The 23,672-nt window shown below is 36.0% G+C and overlaps 1 protein-coding gene across 1 annotated transcript; it reads right to left on the bottom strand.

Annotated features, from left to right (window-relative positions):
* Positions 1 to 399: 399 nt before the first annotated feature.
* LOC122362522 (protein arginine N-methyltransferase 8-B) lies at positions 400 to 20,897 on the bottom strand. Its single transcript, XM_043264010.1, has 10 exons — positions 20,122 to 20,897; positions 14,628 to 14,867; positions 12,501 to 12,656; positions 8,432 to 8,495; positions 7,140 to 7,282; positions 6,931 to 7,018; positions 6,181 to 6,296; positions 3,787 to 3,937; positions 2,792 to 2,913; positions 400 to 2,501 (listed from the first exon to the last, which is right to left on the bottom strand). Exons 1-10 carry the CDS (start codon positions 20,188 to 20,190, stop codon positions 2,418 to 2,420), a joined length of 1,233 nt encoding a protein of 410 aa, XP_043119945.1. The 5' UTR covers positions 20,191 to 20,897; the 3' UTR covers positions 400 to 2,417.
* Positions 20,898 to 23,672: the final 2,775 nt, after the last annotated feature.

Here is a 23,672-nt window from a genome sequence, read left to right as displayed (position 1 = left end):
TAAAGAAACAAATAAAATAATATTTCAAAAATTGCCTAAAAGTCCAGCGCCGCCTTTGTTTTCCTGTTATTTGCGCGCTTGCTGAAGTAATGACCGAAAAGCAATTTGACCAATAGCGTGCAGGCTTTGTACAGAACCGGCCAATCGCGGCGTACGAGAAGGCGGGATCTACGGAACTTCCAAGCGACGCAAAATACACGTGCGCTATTTGTACAAGGAGTGCAAACCAAAACCCGGACATTTTAGGCAATGTGGAAATCTCACCCAGCATAAAAAGGATCACGTTCACCGTAAGTACGTCAGTGTCATTTTTTAAACCTGTAATCCTGTCAGGCCTCCTTGTGGATTACAAACGGTACTACATTTGAACCAAAGCACAATCAGGCGTTACACCTCACATTGACGAACAAATGACTTTTATTTGCTTTACCAGCTTACATCACCAACAAGTCTTTTTTGTTTCACTTTCATGTTTTTATCACAACAGCAACATGTCTTTATTTCTTTAACAGCCACAAACGCTTTCAAAGGCATGCTATTGTACACCTATAAACATTTTACCTAGTTTTAATTACTATTTTATTTACCGTTATGTTGACAGATGCTCAAATCATGGCAGAATAATCAAGTTTTTAAACAAATTCCAATACCAAACACCCATAAAATACCATAATGGATGAGGAAAACATTCCTTGCACAGAGAACATACTGTAGTTATTCACACTTCCCAATATTGCACAATATTTCACAGAGGAATCAGATAAATACCTATAGTAAAAACAAACTATGGACAATTAATATATCGCATAACGAACAATGTGCTTTGCATGTGAACCGAATGTCTTTGGTGAGGACTTGAACAGTACAGTCAGCTGTGACTTGGGGGTCACAGATGGACTGGGACGGTCCCAGTCATGGCCTTGGCAAAGACTCGAATAAGAGCACAGGTGAAGAGCAGCAGGTGCCATCTGAGTCCGGCTTATCAAGATCTCACCGCAGACTGAACCTACACGCCGTCTATATTTTGATATGTATCATGTGTTGTTTCTCTTTTTCTGTTTTCATCTTTTCTTCCATCTTTCTATCATGTAAGTGGAAATGTAATTTCACACGCATAGAATCATACGTAATACTAACACTAAATATTGCAGTCTCATAAAGTTACTAGAAAACATTTTTTTTTATCACGTCGCTGTATTGCAGTCACTCTTTTGTCTTTTTTAATATCGATTATTTATTTATTTATTGGTTTAGAACCGTTAGCGATGCCCCAGATCTTACATTTTATAATTGGTGGACTTTTCTCTATGTATTATATATAGTTAATAGGATGCAGAACCTAATGATTTGATTGCATTTGGTGTGTAATTCACGTACCTTTTAAAATAAAACATAAATGATATTTTATATAAGTTTTTTTTTTTTTATAGCAGTATGAAACTGTCATGCAATTTGATTCCAATTCGGATGCCCCCCATTCATATCAATATATAAAATGTAGCTTTAATCGAAATTCAAATATACTTCTGTGGTCTATATATAATTGATCAGTTAAAAAAATAAATAAAAAGAAATGATTCCATGGCAATTAAACATAATTGATCTTTTTGGTAAAATATTTTGGTGATTAAAAATCAAATTTTTTGGCCATTAAAAATCACAATCACATTTTTTTTTAATAGACTTATTATTTTAATAGACTCAATATTTATGTATTTATTTATATTAGTTTCTTAAAGCATCAGTTGTATTTGCCAACAAAAAAACCACACACAAAAAAACATTATTAATGCTTTACAGAAAAAATAACCTATTGTTCTTAGCGTTGGCCGATGATATTTAAGTAAGCAGTGAATTATTTTTAGCGCAAAATAAAAAGTACTATTTTCTGAAAATGACCTGGGTTTCGTTAAAACCTGATTTAAATCTATGATATCTCTTACTTTACTGCATTGAGAAATAGTTTGAAAAGTCCAGCAAATGAATTATCACAATCTAATATTAAACTGAGATATTTTAATGCCTGGGACGTGGAAGCACAACCTTCAATAGTAATTATCTCATCCCACGCTCCTAATGCAAAAGCAAAGTAACCGTACACTAACACTTAACATTCATAAGAGCATGACATTCTTTTGTTTGCAGCGGGGTGTAGTCAGCTGGCCCCAGAACAGTCGGGTCGGAGAGATGGCGTACTAGTGCAGGCTAGAGTCGGCGAAGGCAAGGCCGCTATTGCTAGAAGTGCCACCCCGCTCCAAAAACGTTGGCAAGACTCCCAGAGATAACAACTTGTGTGCTGGTCTTTCTCTCCGTTTCCGTCTTTTTCCAGCAGCAGGGCTGTAGCCGTGATCCGGGGCGGCCCCTGCCTCTGCTTCTCTGAGTGCCGTCACGAACCGTCTCTCGCCGCTGCTGGACACTTAGCGCATCTTGTAGTCGTGAGCGATAGCGGCCTCGCATAGCTGACCTTTAAAATCCAGCTCGAAGGTAAAATCCAGATCACGCTGGATGAATAAAAAAACAATGTTAAATCGCGATTTAATTCTAAGGAAAAAAGAAACAGGAGAGTTGCAGTGCCATTCAAATAGAAAACTGTTTTCACATTTTTTAATTGTAATAATATTTCACAACTAAATTCAGCCTTGCTTTGCATAAAAAACGTGTTTAAAATTTTATTCACCCAAAGCATTTGAATGGCAGTGTGTACATTTTTGCATATTTTGGCTACACTTAAAACGAAGCAAAAAAATGAGATATTAAATATTTTTTGATTATTAATTAGGTGGGTTCTTACTGCGTTCTTCTCGTTTGGCTTCATGCTGACGGTGCCGACTATCTCCTCTCCTCTTTTCACAGTCAGATATTCCTCCAGATAAAACACTGTCTGCTTCCAGTGTGTGTACGGGGCGTCTGGTGCTACAGTAAGAAAAACAGAAATAAAATATGTACAATAAATATGTAGCGCATTGTTACGCTGCTCTCTGAAACACTTGATTCTGATTGATCAGTTGTAGGATTCTGAGGTCGAATATTATGGCCTCTCCTGACCACTCCATGTTGTCTTTCTTCTCGGCCTATATATAATTTAAACTTCAATATCTAAATCTATATTTCATGCCCAAGTATACAATTATTTCAGAAGCAGCCATCCAGTAAGAAGGATAAACTTACAGTGAGCGGATCGATACTAGGGTCACGATCGTTCTGTTTTTTTTTTTTTTTTTGTCAAATAGACATGAAACTATACAACGTAACAAAATACAGCAGGGAATCGTATAATAATGCTGAAAACTTCACAGATTCAGATTTTCAAGCTTTGTCAAAGCCTCTATTTCTTTTAAAACCACTGCCGGATAAGATGCAAATGTTGTGTTTGTGCGTCTGTGTCTTGAGTGTTTTCTTGCCAAGCGAAAAAACACTAGTGTTTCCCATGAGGAAACGCCTGTGCTGACTGAGCAATACACCGAACCTCAAAGGTCAATAGAAGTTAACAGAGCCCTCAGATCAGTGTGTCTGGGAATCACAAAACACCTTAAAACACTACATCTATTTGTGTCTCTCTCTCTCTCTCTCTCTCTCTCTCTATATATATATATATATATATATATATATATATATATATATATATATATATATATATATATATATATATATATATATACATATATATGTGTATATGCTGTGTCACAACTGAGCCACTAGTGGGCAGACATTGACCACAAACTGAACATTCACATAGGCCACTGTGGCCCAAGGTGCAGAACAGAGAGAAGTTTTAAAACACAACACCTGTGGAGAAGCCAGTCTTTTTATGACACTTGGTGAATTCAATATTGAAGTAGGTGACCAGAGCGTGGACGTAATCGTTCCTCTGGACCTGCAGACAGAAGGAGGAGGTGAAGGACAGCTCCTCTGGCTTCACCGTGTAGATGTCCACTTCCTGAAAAAAGACGAGGAAAGCTCAAAGTCGCTGATTCATGGCCTGAGGAGCTTAATGACATTCTCAGCTGGGTTTCTTTTATATATATAGCAAAAATGAAAAATGGTTAAAAATGTATTCACCCTCAGGTCATCCAAAATTGTTTTTAAGAAAATAATTGATTTTTAATACAACATTAAACCATTCTTTTTAGCCAAAATATGAAAAAAGTTGACTATTGTAATCTCACATCAAATCCATTGGTATATCTGTGTTTTGTTTTCGCATTTATGGTGCTTGATCTGTGCATATTTGTCTCCCGATTCATGCAAGATGCTTAATCTTGAGAGAGCAAAATCATGAATAGAGAATTCATATTTTAGCTGGAAACAGTTGTTTGAAGTTCAAAAAAATTGTGGATTAATTATAGATTACTGTTTTTTATCAGCTGTTTGGACTCTCATTCTGACGGCACCCATTTACTGCAGAGCATCTATTGGTGATGCTAAATTCTTCCAAACGTGTTAACTAATCTTGAATTACCTGAGGGTAGGTATGGTTTAACCAACAAAAAAAAATGTCTCTGATTTTTCGGCATTCCATTCAAGATCATTTGGTTTGGAGCAATTTATTGAGAAATGTTTGAGTTAGTTTTTAGATCTTTGACTCTGCATTGCTGACTGTAATGTCTTCTGAACACAGTGTGTGACACAGGAGGAGATGTATGGGAAAATATTGGGGCCTTGAGATCAATCAGAGAAGCCAGGGACTTCATCATTTGGTCTCCATTTATTCTCAATGCTGTCTAGAAAGAAACATGATATATCAAAGAGATGTTTTTAGTAATTCTTCTTTACTGTGGACGAGACTAAAAACCTTGATCTCTTTCGTTCTCTATCTATCTCTTCTTCTAAAATGTCATACTCTACTGCTAGCATTTTAATAATAAGGATGTTATTACTGCTCTTGCATCAGGGCGTTCACACAGACTCCATCATTTCCTATTAGTGAACTGAGCCCTGCCTCCCCCACTGATATATCTACCCGAAAAAACAGCAGAAAACAGTTATTTAAGTGTGAACTTTTCTCTTTCTCTGTGGTTTTCGATTCCTCTCACATTTTCCATTAGACATCAAGTCTCCCATTTGTAAACATGCCCGATCTACTTTAGATTAAGTTGCAAAGCTCAAAGTTTGAAATGGAGCATTAATCACTTTATCAAACAAACCAACAGTGTGTGCGTCACACTTCCATTCACCACTTAATTTAAGTACCTTCATCCATTATGTCCCAGCCCCGCTTCATTCGGCAGATCTGATCTTTAAAATAAAACTTTAAAGAAAGACCGGAGTAGGCTGAAATATCACGATTTAATTTCCTTTAAGGTCAGTTCAGGACACACTTCAATCAATAAAAAAAGAAAGGCTCCAAATGGGATTTGGCCAACTAAATGGCACTTAAAATTAAAAATGCATGTGTGCCATTTCATTGTATTTAAAATATCTTTTATTTTAAAGTGCCCCTATTACGGATTTTTGAAAATTGAATTGTAAATGAAAACGTCCCTCAAAGTTTTACATCTGAAAGTGCACCGTGTATAAAGTTATTGTCTCTCAAAATTAAGAATCGACTCAGTGAGTCGTTTTTTAAATGAGTCCCAAGCTGTTTTCTGTTGGCGTCAAAATGAAACATTGGTAGGCAAAAAACCAGCTAGTTAGATTATTAATTATTAATCATTATTTGATTGTAGATCATGGTTTGGTATGGTATTAAGCAGCTTAAAAAAGCCCACTTTATGTGCTTTGATTAGACTTCTACATATCTACATTCTATATCAGGATTGTTCTCTGGTTTACATCAAAGTTTTAAATCGGATTAGTTGAGACAGAGCTGCTAAATTTATGTCTGTAAGAAGCAGAAAAGGCATTTTGTCTCAAATATTTTGTTCCCATATTATCTTTCAGCAGTTAAATGAGAGGTTTGCAGATGCATTTCACAGTCCGTCTGTGGAGCCGTAAACTTCCCAGGCTTGATGAATCCGATTCAACCAATAATCATCTCATCAGCACCTTCTCCAGTGGTTAATAATGAAATGAAATTGCATTTCAACGGATCATTATGTAACTGTCACACTGAGTGATACAGCTAATGATCAGTTACATACTAATGCTGCCGTATTCTCTGCGGATCTCACTTGAGCTTCTCATCTAGCACACACACGGACATACAGTACATGATTTCTGTGAAGTGTTTTAATGGCTGACCTTGATCAGGCATGCGTTGGATACCACTTGCTTTGAGTCCACGATGTCCACCAGTGGTTCTTTCATAGCTACGTTTCTGATGCAGGTCATGTCAAAACCATAAACGTTCTCCCACCCTGCTCAAACATAAAATCACTTTTTGATAAACAGCAGAACAATAATCTGCAGAAACTCAAAAAATCTCCTACAAAAATAAGTTGAGAAAACTTGAAAATCGTGTTGCCTTAAACTTCTAAAAAAGTTTTTCAAAACAGCGATCTTCAAAAAATGTAACTGTATTCAGCATAATAATAAGAAATGTGTCTTAAAGCAAACCATATAATGATTGTTTGACGACCACGTCGCTGAAGACTGGAGTAATGACTTCTACAAGATTCAGTTTTAAGTTTTTGGTTTGTTTTTTTCATATGAAAATATTTAAAACAAAATGCGTTTACTAGACAAGCACAACAGCATAAGATCTTAAGATTTGACTTCATAGACTTTATCTTGAATATAAAATGTTTTGTCTCACGGCCTTGAAACATGTTTATGCTTTAAAAAGTAAAACATCACAAAACAAAACAGTTAAAATGTATGCTGTTTAAAGGATGTTTTGACATTTAAACTGAAGGATGCACTTTTACATTTTAACTTTTTAAATGTATTTGCTGTATTATAGACATTTTTTTTTACTGTATCAGCTTGTATGCAATTTGTATTTGGCTAGATAAAACTCAAGATGTTTGTGTGTGTGCTTTTGGGACTCACAGTGAATCTTGAAGTCCTTGTACTGCCTGTCTTCAATGGCCACCACGTACAGAGCAGCCCTGTCTGGGAACATCAGACCTCCGGGTTTCTAAAGATGAAGAGTATAGAGCGTGTGTTCATTCTGTAGAGACTCTGGCTGTATATACAGTACACACATTGGCATGTACGTTTTATACTACACACACACACACACACACATAAACACTGACCAGCCATTTATCTCTGGCGTAGATGACCGTGTTGAGCATGGACTCATAAAAAAGGCAATAACCCATCCACTCTGAGATGATAATGTCCACCTGATCTACCGGCAGCTCTGTCTCTTCCACTTTCCCTTTAAAGATGGTTATAACTGGAACACAGACAAATAAGGCCACTGAGACACTTGACAGATCCTTTCTACTCTTTGAATTTTTAAGGCCAGTTAAAAGATGTGGGTCAAACCATGTGAGAGAGACTCCAGCTAAGATTGCAGCATCAGCTTTTGTTGAACTCTCAAAAAAAGATACCGCAGTGGTCTAATGTCTGTTAGAAAATGGAGCATCACTTCATAGCAATGTCTCGTTCTAGCTAACAAGAAAACTAAAAAAAATACAGAAAGTGAATTGTTTAATTTGACCTTTGATTTTGACGTTTTAATGACTACAAATAATCACACTGTGCAGCAATTGAGTACAAAGATGTTTACATTATACACACACACACACACACAAATATATATATATAGAGAGAGAGAGAGAGAGAGAGAGAGAGAGAGAGAGAGAGAGAGAGAGAGAGAGAGATTGTCTTGTTTTCCTGCAAACCAGAATTCCAATAGCTAAGAAAGTTTAAGTTTTTTTTATTTATTTATTGATTTATTTATTGTTCTTTTAAACAACATCAGAATAAGGCCTTTCAAAAACATTAACATTTTATTTTAGGGTGTCTGGTTGCTTATTAGCATGCATATTACTACAATATTAACAATTTATTAGTAGTAATTAATCACATATTAATGTTTTATTCTAAATCCCTAATCCAATACCTAAACTTAACAACTACCTTACCAGCTATTAATAAACAGCAAATTCAGAATTTATGTAAAAAAAAAAAAATTAAGTTAACAGAGCATAAGTGTATGCTATTTTAAAGCGGCACTCAAAAACATTACGACCCCAAACTTGTGTGTTATTTTTATTTTGAAAATGAGACAAGAACACCTATTAATGTCTTTTTTGGTAGGACAGTGTCCTTGATAATCATTTTATCATTTCTATTTATTATAAATCACACTGAACATTTACAATTTAAATTCTTTTAGAATCTTAATATTCAGATACCGCAGAGGTTTTAAATGATGTACATTTAGGAGGCTTAATAGAAGAACGCTAGACAAGCGCCCTTTATCCTGTCAATGTCTCATCCTATTCGTCATTCTGTTTTTCTCACACACCCACAAGAGCACGCTAACGACACAGCGACACACACTTATACGACATCTACACACGTCACATCTGCTCACCACTGTCCAGGTGATTGGCCTTGATGATTTTCTCAGAGTATTCTGATATGCTTGAGCATTCGATCTGAGGAAGGGGAAAAAAAACAGAACAGAAATAAAACCCCAAACCTTTGAACGCCGGTGTTATCTAGACACACGTTGTCCTTCCCCTCGCAGTCTCTAAACATTGACAGCTTACGCTTCTTGCGAGCTTTTCAGTCCTGCCCATTAGACATGCTCCTCTGATCAGCCTCCAGCCACCCAAAGAGCGCTATTTAGAATTCACAAACGGTCCGGATCCCCGTCCCGTTGCCTGACAGAAATATACGTAAACGAGCACACAGAGAAACGGGGCTGTCAGTGGCCCGAGGCTAAAGGGAAGAGGAGAGATAAAGCTGGAAGCCGACAGCGGTATTAGCGAGAGGCTGAATCCAGACAGCACAGATCACTCTGCCTTCGTGACGTCCCTTGTGTTTTCTCAGCCGTCGTTAGTGTCCATAGACATCGCCGTCAAACTCCAGCGGAGCACACGGAGTCAGTCAGCATCGCTTCAGCCGACAAACAATCACAACCTTACATGGCAGGCCCACCTGTTTCTGGAAACGTTTCACGTACTGCGGTGGGTCAGCATTGTGTTTAAAAGTAATCAGAGAAGCCCATAACGCAGTCAGCACATTTCCACTCTCAGAAGAAAAGTGCTTGATGTACATGATCAAGGCGAGAGGAAAGGGCCTGGGCCTGGGCTGCCGTAAACAGAGATCAAGGGCAAAATTTTTGCAAACAAGACAACTTTAAACATGATGGTTTTATCTCTTTCTTTCATTCACAGTTTGGTCGATATGTCCATTTTAGTGGCTCAACAGCTACGAGCGCGCTTTGTTCATTCAGAAATATTTTGCTAAGCATTAAAGGACTTTTACCAGTTGAATACAAGAAAATAATTTGGCTTTTGATTCAGTTTGTAAAACTGTTGACTGTAATGCACTCATTGGCCGTCTGTGACTCTTCTAACACTAACTTGTGCTATACTTTTCTATTTGTTTTCTTTTTATTTATTATATAATCGAAAAATAAAAACCTTGCCGCATCTACTATGTTAAGCTAAGTGAGACTTTGGTTGATTTTGATTGCTTCCATTCTAAGTCGCTTTGAATAAAAGTGTCTGCTAAATGACTAAATGTTAAATGTCTTTGTATAGATGTTAAAACATGCTGTTTTAAAATTACAGAATTATGTTAACATACTCAAATAGATTTTTGTGTGTTCATTTCATTTAAGCGATTTAGTTTAATTTAACACCACTGTTTCAGGCTTCTGGGACAAACAGGATGCTTCATGGTAAACTTGGCTTAACTCAGTGTTTTCTTTTAGGAAGTGCATGTTTCAATCAAGCTCAATCAAAACGTCAGCTTACTGTGCTTATTTCCCCCGTATTTACGTATTATGACAAATTTAGGAAAATAAAGTTTTGCACGGTATCCGTAGAACATAACTGAAGAAATTAAAAACTAAGCAACTGCTAAAAAGGTTATTTAAGCAACTTTTGTTCAGAGCCTGATACAGTGGTGCTAAATTAAACTAGTGTTTACAGTTACAACATTAAGGTCCTATATACTTCTTGTGTAAATGCATTACTTTACTTTTTTCAAACTAAGAAAAGAGTCAAAATGAATGATAACTGACTACGTTATAGGTGCAAGTTACATTTTAAAGCAAATAATTATCTAGTTTTAAATGTCATGAAAATTCCACAAAGTCTTAAGCTATAGTAGGTCATGAATATTTTCAGTTTATTTTTATGAATTTGGCAGACGCTGTTACATGAAGCAGATTATATTGCATTTTATGCTATACATTTAATATGTTTATGTTTTCCCTGGAGCTGACTGTAATTTAGGCTTTGCTTACACTATTCTCTATTTTTACAGAAGTTATGCAAACTTTATTATTAATTATTTACCAGCTGCCAGCCAGTTTGTATTTTATATATATATATATATATATATATATATATATATATATATATATATATATATATATATATATATATATATATATATATATATATATATATATATATATATTTGGAAATATGTCTGTATAGTAAAAAGAAATAAAATTACTAGCATTTTTATGTTTTTCTACAGATTTTGTTCTTATAATCTATGAGGTATGAACATATACAGATTTTGCCTGTCAAACAGTAAAGTGGGTAAAAGAAATGCGTTCAAAATAAGCTGTATTTAAAGGCCTTAATATTGTGGCAGAGCATTTTGAGCTGGCAAGCATCACTCAATTTTGCCTCAAAAAGTGTAATAATCTAGTTTATATTCTGCATTGCAATTTCGAGCAAGTGGTATGTTTAAGTTTGTGATGAGCACTGTAACACAGACACCGAGGAGGGTTTGCGCTCTCCGGCATTTTAATATGATGAAGCCATTCAGAGAAGTGTTCATTATCACAGTGCAACTGGATAAGAGCAGCGAGGTGCAAATCATATCAGCTCAATTACAGCAGAGACCGCGGCTCAGCCTTCCGAGGTAGTTCGCTCTCCTCTGAAAACCGAGAAAAGCTCTCAGAACATTCTGTCCCAAGAGGTTTCCAGGACACATAAAATCGAGAGTTTCTCTCTCTGCTCATACTCAGACTCGACTTAACAAGCTTTGGCTTCAGTTCTTAAAGCGAAAGTGCAAAACAAGCTCCACATGGTTAATGTGGCCTTTCTGACCTTTACTGCTTTTTCCACTGTCTCTTTCTCAGATTTATCCAAAGAGCCAATTACCACAGCCTCACAATGTAGTGTGTTAGGGCCTGATATATCAGCGCAGCCAATAAAGTCTGCCCGCTAAGAACCTTCACTATCCACTGGGGAGGAATGCATTGAGGGGGAGTGCTTTGAATGGACAGGGCAGGAAGTAAGAAAGAGAAATCGAATGAAATCGAAGGTATTGCAAGAGAGAAAAACAGAAGGGGCTCCTGAAAAAAACTAAACATGGTGGTATTTTGGTATAGTGCTGATATAACATAGGAGTCAGGTGGTGTCTTGATTGTGCTTGTGTATGTGTGTGTATGAAAGCCGATAATAATAGGATCATTATTTTTATAGTCAACATCATTATTTTATATTCAATATTCAACGTTTAACAGATAAATTGTCTTAAAATACTACAGTATTGTCTTAAGATAATACAGTGTTTTGTTTGAATAAATAAAAATAAAACAAATATCAAAAATGCTGTCAAACAATTAATCACATCCAAAATAAAAGTATTTTTACATTATATATATATATATATATATATATATATATATATATATATATATATATATATATAAACACACATACAATATATATCTTATGAATATTTACATGTATCTATATTTTCATATTTATATTTTATATTAAATATATTTAATATATAAACAACATATTTCTCTTTAATATATACAAGCATGTGTTTGTATTTATACACACCTCATACAGTACAGTACATACACAGTACAGTACACATATAAGTCAACAAAAACTTTTATTTTGGATGCAGTTAATCACGATTAATCGTTTCACAGCATTGGTAAAAATGTACGCTTTTAAACATTTATTCTATTGATCTTATTTACTGTAAATATATAATATAATAATATATATAATATAAAAAATTTATATATATCTATAATACTGACTGACTTGACTTGATTAGCTTTAATTGCATTACACTATGTTGGTAATATAAATGTAAAAACAACAAAATTATTATTTATCTAACATTGGCTGATATATAATGAACACTGAATGATTATTGAGTTGTAACACTAGTTGCATAATATAAAACATGTACTCTAAAGAGACAGGAATATCATATGCTGTTATGGCTGCTTTGAACTTATATTTATGATCCTTATTATGAAATAAGTAGGTGGTAATATGACACCATATTTCCCTACAAAAGAGGATTATTCGTTTACACCTTCAAAAGCTCTTGGTGAGACCGCCACACATGATGCTATTTTGAGCTGTGCGAATGGTTCCAGCGGGGTAGGAAGCTACAGGCTCATGCGGTTTCAGGCATAGGGAGGGCCGCCCTCTTACCCCGTACACGTGCTTGGCTCCGGCCTTGGCAGCAAACATGGAGAGGATGCCAGTACCACTCCCCACGTCCAGCACGATCTTGTCCTTGAAGATGTGTTTGTTATGGTACATGGAGTTCCTGTATGTCAACGTCCTCACTTCGTCCTTTAGCATTTCCTGTACATTCACGCACAGACACACACACACACACACACAGTCACACTTTAAAGTGAACTTCCCTTAAAAATGAAACGCACTGTGCTACTCTCCTGAACGTGCTGCAAAGACGGACATGGACATGTGATGAAATAAATAGTTAAATAAAGTTACTATTTGTTTTCTATGCACACAAACGTATTCCTGTAGCTTCATAAAATTATGGTTGAACCAGAGATGTCACATGGATTATTTTAACAATGTCCTTACCATCTTTCTGGGCCATGCAATGTATCAGTTGTTTTGCTGTCTATGCAGGATCAAACAGCTCTTTGATTTAATCAAAAATATTGTCATTTTTGTTCTAAAGATGAAAAAGGTCTTACAGGTTTAATTAATGTAATAATGACATAATTCTTATTTTTGGGTGTCCCTTTAAAATTTAGGTATGTGGTAGAATTAATGCATATAAAATACAGCCATGCCAAATAGAGCTTTAATGTGTACTTTATGAGTATAAACAGCCAATATGTTAGTGATATATATATATATATATATGCACACATATATATATATATATATATATATATATATATATATATATATGTGTATATATATATATATATATATATATATATATATATATATTTATTTATTTTTAAACTCTTTTATGAGAAAACACTATTTCAGTTTTACTGCTTCAATGCTCTACTTAGTGTTAGTTTATAATATTTGTAAAATTTGCTTTCTGAGTGGATATTGTTTAGTTAATCCTACTCTAATTATTTTCAGTGTGTATTAATATTGTAAAAACTCATCAGCATGGCCTATGCATAAACATTTCATAGCATTACTGATACATCACTGCGCCATGGATTATCTCTTTTTGAAAAGGGCATATAAAATGTTGTCTGGGTAGGTATCTTACTTTGTATTGAAACACACCCAATGAATTATTCAGTCTTCACCCTTAAGCAAAAATGGACCATGGTGATGTTTTTTGGGAATGAATGTATCTTGGTATATTTTGCTGTTTTAAAACACCAACAAATTTTTCAGTAGATTTAAACCAGTTTAACCATATAAAGCCTTCTGTATCATATGATACACACACTTCTAAGACCTCTAAATTATTAGCATTTACCAGAAATATCATCTTATTGAGACATATTAGGATATTTACCCCCTGTGTCACAGACGTTACAGATGTTAATAAAAATTACTTAAATTTCCAGGGTTAGACTAAGCCATGTATGTGAAACCATAGAGTGACAAATGATCTTATTTATGAATTTTATGTGCATAGTCTGCTAGTATGTATACAGGATTAATATAACAATGTAATTATAAAATCTAATCAATAAAAATAAATTCATATATAGGTGTAAATTTTGGCCATTATACGTGCGTTTCAAAACACCTATACTAAAAAGCATTATGGAAATGTCTTTTTGGCACGACTCCTTGACGTAAAAACATATATTTATTCATTTTGCAGTACCATAAAAAACAACTATCAATCAGGTAATCATTCACAACAATGCCTATATATTATTATTAGCAGTACTGTACAAAAACCAAAATAAGACTAACACATGGATCTCTGACAACCTGTGAGAACATAAAAAACTAGCTGTCACCATTACAGCGTGTCTGCTCAGATCTATGCAGCTTTTTGGGTGTACGCCTCTGTCACATTGAGATGAGGGAAGGGAAAAAGATCTGACCTATATACTAAAAATGAGTCTGAACAAAATTAATCTTGCAGGTCTCGCCTGAACCTCCTGTTCTCCCTGCTCTCTCATCCTATAATTCAATGACACCCCCACCCGTCTCTCTCCTGCTCCATTTCTCTGCATACTCTGCATTATACATAACTCCCGGCATAAATCAACATGAGCGATGTCGGTTACCACGAGTACTTATATCCTCCATCACACGTCTCAGCATGTCTTTTAAATGCAAGCATCCGCTGCTCTGATGTGCTCATACCTCATGAATGCCGAAGTGGGCGTACGAGTCAAAATAGTAATCCCTGGAGGTCATCTCGTCGGGGTTGAGGAACTTGGCCATCTTTCCTCTGCCGGGGCAGCTGGGTAAGCTGGCTGAGTGAGGGGTGTGAGGCGCGTGGGACGGGTGTGTAGGCCTCTGGGCATGATGGACCGATGATACTGGTTTGGGCAGAGGAGATGGCTGGACCGACTGGGATGGGGCGGCACTCAGGGGCTGTTGCTAAAAGTGGGAAAAGGCTCATTTATTCACCCCAAAATATATATATTTTTAAAACATTCTCGGTGTGTTAATTTGAAAAGCATATATATTATAACGCTTAAACCAACCGTTAAAATGTTTTAATATCTAACAAAGCAGCCGACTAAGAAATATGACACCTATAATGCAATACATGAATACATAAATAATGCAAATATATTTATTATGGAAGCCATGGAATAAAAAGCATAAAGGTAATTGTGTGATAAAAAGTCAGAACTGCAAGATATACTCTTTTTTTATTTTATGTCATGAGAATTTCACATTTTTTCTCACAACTGGTTTGACATGTTTCTAACATTCAGATATTTAAGTGTCCAAATGTTTTTTTTTTAGAGCGAATGCATTATTTAAATGTAAGGTATGTATAGATTATTTATTTATTGCAGTACATATTTTTGTAGTATTGTTTTTTTTATTTTTTTATTTATTGACCTGGACTGTTGTTAATGATGTCACCCAAACTGTGACAGATTATTGTGGTAGAAGATGATCCTTCAAAAAGCAAAATTAACAGTGACACAATATTCAGTGCTGTTTAAAAAACTGCCCTATATCACGCCAGGAGAGCCTTCCCAGAATGTCTTGCAATTCCAGGACCTGGCAGAGGCAGCTTCTGCCCTACAAGCAAAGGGAGCACAAGACAGTTGACAAATGACTTAAGACAAGCATTACATATGGTGAGCCTCTCAGACTATGATTAGCACATCTACATCCTGCAGAGAAGCTTGGCCATTCCTCTATCTCACAGAGAAAATACTAATGAACCATTATTCCACACTGTAGACAACAAATGAGTACAAAAGTGCCATTCTAGCCACTAAAATGTCTGAATGAACAGGCCATGGCTGTGTAAAGTTTAAAAACATTTATAGGCGCTGTGCGTAGGACTCCACTAACGCATAAAAATGCCATAATATGTTTGCAGATATTTAAGAAACATGCTAAGTTAACATATTCGTTTATCTGAAAAACAATACAACAGTCAATTATTCTCTGAAAATGCGCGTTCTTGCCCAGAATGCTTTATTTTTTGGTTTGTGAAACCCGCCCACTGTTAGTTTACCCAATCGAGTTTCGGAACCCCGCGTTGCCAGTTGGCGGAAAACACAGCATTTTTCATTTCGGTCATGGGAGCTGGCAGGCGAAAGGGGTCTGAGTGAAAACCTGGCAACCTGCGTCAAGTCTGAGTAGGAGGGGTAGGGTGAAAAAAAAGTCTCCAATATTTTGAATTTGGACTGCAATACCAAGTTCAACCGCTCGGTGTCAAGCCTATATATAGCACATTTAATTAAAGCAAAAAAGCACAATATTCTTTGTGTTTGGGTCTAATATCCTACATATATCGTTTTCTGTTTTGCAATTTTGTGATAGTGAAGATATGTGTGGCTGTATTTGTATTTGCATAAGTGTACCTATATTTGCCTGTGGGTGTGTGTGTGTGTGTGTGTGTGTGTGTGTGTGTAGCCTCTCGGCTCAAGGGATTTAAAATAATGAGTGTCAGCAGAGGGGAAGAGCAGCTGTATCAAAAGGCATAAAGGTGTTTGGATTGCATCTATTAGAATGATGGGAGGAGGAACACATGTCCTTGCCCCTCCATTCAGCTAAAAAATCTCATTCACATTCTATTTTTAACCCCAACAAATGGCACATTTCGGCAACACTCCACCTTTCAACCATGCTCTTGAGAACTCTAATAGTTTTTTCATGACATAACTGGATTGATGTGCGTGAGAGGAAAAATAGGAGCTCTTGGGAACCTTTCACAAATAGAACTGCCAGCGTTTTTATTTATTTATTTATTTTTCTAGTGTGGGTTTATGACAGGGTACAACTTAAGAGTTTAAGAGTTGTTTTGCATTGCATATCTGAATCATTAATGTGTTCAGAACAGCTCTTATGAATTTTGCAGATTTATGGGCAGCCCTCTCTGCTGCCCATCGTCTAATGAAGCTGCGTTTCAGAGCTATGTGGTGTTTTCCCAAGCAAGAACCACAACTGTAAACTTCATACTTTTAAAAATACAAACAATTGCATTTAGGTTTATATCCGCTGGGAAACATTTAGATGCAGTTATTCTGTCAGCTGGGTCATTCAGCGGCAACTCAACCAGAGGTCCTATAAAAATGTTGATTTTGCTTCGCTCAAGACGCTAATTACCAATCAATCACTAATTAGTCATTTCCCTTATGCTTTGCGCAAATTGTCTGATAGCACACTTATTACAGGAGCAGTGTTTCTGGGGCAGACTAGAGGTTTGTTTGTCTTATTTATCGGATTAACCTTTGCAAAAATTAAACGTACAACCTTTTTGGTTACCAGCCAAGATCTTTAACTATTTGTCCACCCCAAAGCAGCATTTAACTATGCAACGGTTTCAGGAAGATTATTACTTATCAGCTGCTGGACTGGACTGTTCGCTTCTATTAATTTTGCACGTAAGTGGGTTTAGAAACTTGTCATGTATATATAAATATTTTATGCATTATATATTTTAAAGACATGCGTACTGTATTGTATTATATGACCTATTATACCACAGCATACCAAAATATCCGTGGCATTTGATTTTTGGCTTTCATCGCTATTTATGTTTGTCTTTCTTCAGAAATAAAGTAGCAATACCAAACATTTTAGCAGAGCAAGTTTGTGAAATATGGTTTATTTTACGCAAAATTACATAATTGCTTAAATTCCTACGGTCTCTTTTGGAATGGGGTTTGTGCCTCAGGAGGGACTAAAGGGGTTAAAGAGATAGTTAACCCAAAAATGGAAATTATGTCATGGTTTACACATGCTCGTGTAATTCCAAATCAGTATGATTTTCTTTCTTTGATGGAAAATTCTCTGAGTGTCATCATTTTTATTTTCTTTGCGTACAAAAAGTATAAAAAGTACAAAGAAAATCAAACTAATTACTTATTTTTAATGACTTATTTTTTTAATAATGAGTCTCCTCTGTCTCTCCTTGTCAACGTAGCACCATTTTGGAGACGCATATTTACACTTTGATTTGTGCAAAAACAGCGCACCCTTGTTGCGCGGCGGACACAGAACTGAGTAAGTGGCGCAATGAATATTCTCCAAAATGGCACTACAGGGATAGGAAGAGAAAATTATTGAATAAGTCAATAATTTTAATTTCCTTTGTGAAAAATTATTCCTGTCACTTTATAGCATTCAGATTGAACCACTGATGGCAGATGGATTGTTCTGATGATGTTTTTCATGCTTGACAGCTTCACTGGACCTTGACAGCGTTATTTACTGGCAGTCAAAGGAAAGTCACACACCTCCTGGTTTTCATCTAAAATATCTTAAATTGTGTTCGTAAAATGAACAAAGCTTTTACGGGTTGGGAACGACATGAGGGTAAATTAATAATTGAAAAAATTTTCTTTTTGGGGTGGAGTATCCCTTTAAGAACCATTTTCCATTGCGCAAAAGAGTCTTTACAGAGGGGGAAGAAAAATTATTAAAATGTTCTTCATACTAAAATAAAAAAAAGGCTCTTTTATTCACTGAAATGTTCTTTGGGGAGCCAAAAGTGCTAATTCTATGTTATTACTCAATGCTGTGAAAACCCCTTTTCAAACCTTTATTTTTAAGATTGTAGTTCCATCCACTTTCTCTGGATGCCTGTTTGACAGACTCTCAGTGCAGAGCAGTCTTCAGCGTACTTGCTATTTTGGGAGAGGTTTCAGAGGTCGGGCAGGATCCATCACGGGGTTTTAAAGATCCCTTGACATTATACGCTGACCTACTGCTGCACTGAACTTCGAGGAACTTATAACAAAAGCTTACTTATATACGGCCCTTTTCTTCATACTTTAATGAACATGGATTAGATTTCACGCTTTCACGACTGTGTCAATGCATTCCAGCCGGCTAATCCCTCATTGAGTATCGCATAAAGTTCAAGGCCGCTAATGAAAGTGGAATTTATCAAAGTGTTTGAGCTCAGCGGCAGCACCGAATTGCAACCTCGGTAACCTTTCCATCCCATGCATTGTTTCCACTCCTTGGTAGTCCTGAGATTTCAGCCAACTATGTGGATGATGATGACTCAGACATTTAGCTATACCCCGCTGTATACGCTCTCACTGCCTTCCACTAAAACTCTCACACTCAAACTACACTGATAGGAGCACTTAGGTGCAGCAGAAGTGCATCAATAAGTACTCGACACGGGGATATGTTCAACCGAGGTTCTGCTATATAATGATTTTTAACCCAAAATTATGTCAGGTCAGGTTATGTTTTATGATTTATAGCCTATACCTTTTAAGTCAGCAATAAATGTTATATTTCTTCCCTATAGATTTAATGTGAACTGTATTATCTTTTTAAATTAAATCAATAAAATAAGATTTTCATCTTAAATAAGTTGTTTCTGAAGCAGCTGCTCTCCCTGACGCAGGTGCAGCACCAAGGACAGCGACCAGACCCCGCAAACCCAAACCAACGATCACAGAACACCACAGCTTTGCTCAAGACACTGATTACCAATCCATCACTAATTAGTCTCGTACGCTTAATGCAAGAGCAGTACATCTGGAGCGTTATTTGCGTTTCTCAGTGCATTAACGTTAACCTTTACATAAAAGGTTACCTACGACCTTTTGGTTACCGACCCAAGTTAACCATTTGTCCACCCCAAGGCAACATCCCAAGAGCAACCGTTGCAGGAAGACTTTAGCGCTCGCTTCTATTCATATCTGCACGCGAGTGAGTTCAAAATAATGTACATGGAAATATTTCGAATATTATTTCTATAACCATGAAAGTACACTTTATAAGCGCACCTATTTTCACGGTAAACGCTAAAGAACGGAAGTCGCGTGCACCTGCGAAAGTAACCATAGCAACAGAACGCGGCTAGAACTCTTCCCTTTAGTACGAGTCGATATTTAGCATTTTATAGCTATTTATTTATTTATTTATTTTAAATATATGACATGTGAAGTATTTTCTAAAAGACAGTTTGCTTTACGCGGCAGAAACCTCAAACAAATCGAGCCTCGAAAAAAAAAAAAAAAAAACGTCGACCAACTTCTGAGTTTAGTTTATTATTCGCGCGCTGTTATAAACACGTCGAAACTTAAAACCTCGAACGCAGAGTCGCTTTTAAATGCAAGGTGTGATCTTTTGAGGCTTCGTAACTCGATTATAACGAAATATCTAAGTCTCGTTATACATAATCCACGTCGCTTACCTCAGTGCTCTCCGCATCCGCCATTTTTCTCCTGAGGAGCAAACAGCGGGAGGAGTGTTTAATTCCCATAAGAGCCGACGATATCTTCTCCGGATCCTGCGATAAATGAATGGCCAAAAACCTGCTCAAAAGTCTTCAGAAATCCCGCAGCCTTCGCCTAATTGCCTCACACAAACGCTGAATCGATTCGAATCACGTTCCAGAAGATAAACGAGCCCTAAAACTTGTTGACAGCCCTCCTGCATCCATGGTATAAAAGTTACCGACAGCAGCGGTTCCCAAAGGAGCGCATGGCGAACTCTCCACATCGTGGGAAAATATCATGTACTTATAAAAAAGCGCCCCATCGCTCCACGACTCGAGTAATAGGCTATTAGATCAGCCGATCGATATAAGTGTTAATCATTTATATCTCCATCCTTTAGATCTGGAATAAAGTCCCTTTAAGTAACGCTTTAAAGATCCTTCGCGCGCCCCGGAAATCTTTCTCTTTATCACAGCCCGGTACTTCAGCGAGGCAAGAAACACTGCTTTTTGCTGCTCTTAAATCGTTCGTCGATCATCGATGAGCTTCTCTTACGTAGACTGTATAGAAAAGTGGCTCAAAATCGGATCTTCCAAAACGCACGCTCCCATTCAGATAATAGCGAACGTTTAAAGTTGCCCTTACGAGATGCTGAACGATCTTAAAGGACAAACCAGTTGGATTCCTTTAAATGGAGCAGCGGGAGCCAATGAGACGTGTTTTCAGCTCGCCTCCATCCTCTGACCGGCTGAATGTGATGAGGAGCTGAGCAGGTCCCAGGTCCCCACACACACACACACACACACACACACGGTAAACTTCAATTAGTACACGACTAACAATCTACCCTGATGAGCGGGAAATAAACACACCAGGAGTTGTTTATCAGTTTGCGTTCTGTTCTATAGCTTTTATTTGAATTAAAACGTCGGGACTAGCACTTTCGAGACATTGTTAAAATCCTTGCAATCACATAAGATGAAAACTACAGACATGTCAGTATTCTGAAACAGCTTTTTCATTTCAATAGTTTTTATTTTATTTTGTCGAGCCATTTTGGCATACTTTTTTTTATTATTATTATTAATAATAATAATAATAATAATAATAATAATAATAATAATAATAATAATCTCTTGGTGATCACCAATTTGTCATTATTAATTAGATAAAGATTTGTTTATGTACTTATCCTTTCTTTCATTTTTATGTTTATAATAAATTAGCTGAAAAAGTAATTTATTTTATTGCACACTATTGCACATTATTTTTAAAATTGTTATTTATTATTTTTATTTTATAATAATATAATCATTTTATAAAAAATTTATAATCATTGTTTTGTCACTATTATTAATTAATTATTTAATTAATTAATTCGTTCTTTCTTTATATTAGAAGGAAACATTTCAACTTTTAGAAACACTAACAAAATTAGCTGTAAAAAACACGTCACTCTTTTTAGTGTTAAAGTTTATATTTTATTGTGCACTGTAATGTTGGCATTAGTATTTTATTTTGTATTTTATAATCGCTAATTTGTCATCATTATTCATTGTTTTTTTTCTAATTAAATCCTTAAACATAGTGCGGCGCTTAGCACTTTTAGAGACATTGTTAAAAAAATATTCATAATCAAATAAGTAAAAAAAAAAAAATGCAACATATTTTAACGTGCACTGTCATGTTGGCATACATATTTTATTTTTCCATTTTTATAATCGTTTATTTTCCATCATAATTTATTTATTCTTTCCTTCTTTTTAATTTTGCTCTATTATCCCTCTTTATGCTTGCTCAGTGTCCTTATATCCCCCATATTCCTTTTTAACGCCATATATCCTCTGAAACTGCTTGGCTGCTCTTTGAATCTTGTTGCCGTGATGTTTAATGGAGCTTGTGGTTCAAAGAGCTAATGACAGCAGGGTGGATGTAACATCCGCTCACTCTTTGTACTGTGCTGAAGAGCTGCTGTTAGCTGTGATGTTCTATGAATTACCTCTCTTGGCCTTATCAGATCGCTCTCATCTTACAAAGTGCAGTGATTTAAGACACGGCCCTCTCATCTCCTAGAGTAGGATAGGTGGTGTGAAAAAAGCGACAAACGATAATGGTATAGTGTCAACAAAAGATCTCTTATGTTTGGCCTGGTAGATGGATATGTATCTAGAATGGCGTTTTTGTCATTGTATCGATTTTTTCATGCAGCATGTTGTTGCACGCTATTTTAAAATTGCATTTATAACATTTAGGAGAGCTAAATATATAAATTAAGTGTGGGGGGGGGGGGTTTCGAGCCTTTAAATTCAAAAGAAGAATTATTATTGTAAGTCACTCAAAATAATCTGGCTTTGCTTTTATTTGCGTATTAAGATAAGGGTTGAGGCAGCCAATAATTCCGAGCCGAGCGTGAGGGAATATTCTGCACTCTTCTGAGGGATGTGGGAGTCGGGGTGCTAGAACGGGAGCACGGGCTTGTGGGTGTTTCAGGAAGATTATGCCGAACTGCGCACCAAGTGGGTGGACAGGCGTGGATGTGCCAGGTTTTTACGCAATATCTCAGAGTTTGCAGAAAATGAATCAAGCTGACTGCAGCCATGTTGACTGAATGAATGTAAGTGTAAGGAGGCAGGATGCGTTCCGCTTGGTCTGCGTCGGTTTTAGCGAAGAGGCAGACTGTATGTTGTTTTAACGGTAATGCAAAAGGCTTTTTTAAATGTAATTATTTGTTTGATGTGATGTGGAAATACATGTATGAAGCCATGATCTTGGTTCATGGGGTTCCTCTCACGCTCCTCATTAGCGCCCCCTGGTGTCTAGTAACTACATTGGCATGTATGGAGCAAACCAAAATTTGCTACTGATGAAAAGTTGACAAGTTGAGATTTATTTCATTATACAATAAAAAAAATAATAAATAAAATTCTATTCTATTCTATTCTATTCTATTCTATTAAGGGTGATTATTAGATATTATTAGTTGTTAAGGAAAGAAAAAAAATATATATATTTATTTATAACAACATTATTTTTTATAAACAACAGTTCGTACACCAACATCATATCAGTATTTACCAGTGGTGACTATCTTTATGCATAATATTATTATAAATAAATAAATAAATACCCCCCAAAAAAAAAAAAAAATAAATAAATAAATAAAAATCTATTAAATAAAAGAAATTACATTATTTACATTTTTTTAAATATAAATATATATATTTTGTATAAATGTTATACACGGGAGAATACATTTTCTGTGTGTGGCAAGATATTTGATTCTCTATGAGCACTATTTCATGAGTATGCAAAAATAGGCATATCAGTATTTACCAGTGGTGTTCATTTCTTATGCATCCCCGGTCTTGACACCTGCTAACCCACAATTGAGCCATCACTCTGATCCCAAGAGAGCTCTTTTAATTGGATGATTGGCGTGTGGATATGGCATGTGTGAAAGCTCATTAAGCTTTGCTGCGTGTGGCCAGTGTGATGAATGTAAGTTTTATAATTTGTTACCATGGAA

This window comes from Puntigrus tetrazona, chromosome 18 (assembly GCF_018831695.1).
Source record: "Puntigrus tetrazona isolate hp1 chromosome 18, ASM1883169v1, whole genome shotgun sequence".
Taxonomy (NCBI): Eukaryota; Metazoa; Chordata; class Actinopteri; order Cypriniformes; family Cyprinidae; genus Puntigrus; species Puntigrus tetrazona.
The sequence above is the reverse complement of the archived record's forward strand: the minus strand, read 5'-3'. Positions and strand labels throughout refer to the sequence as shown.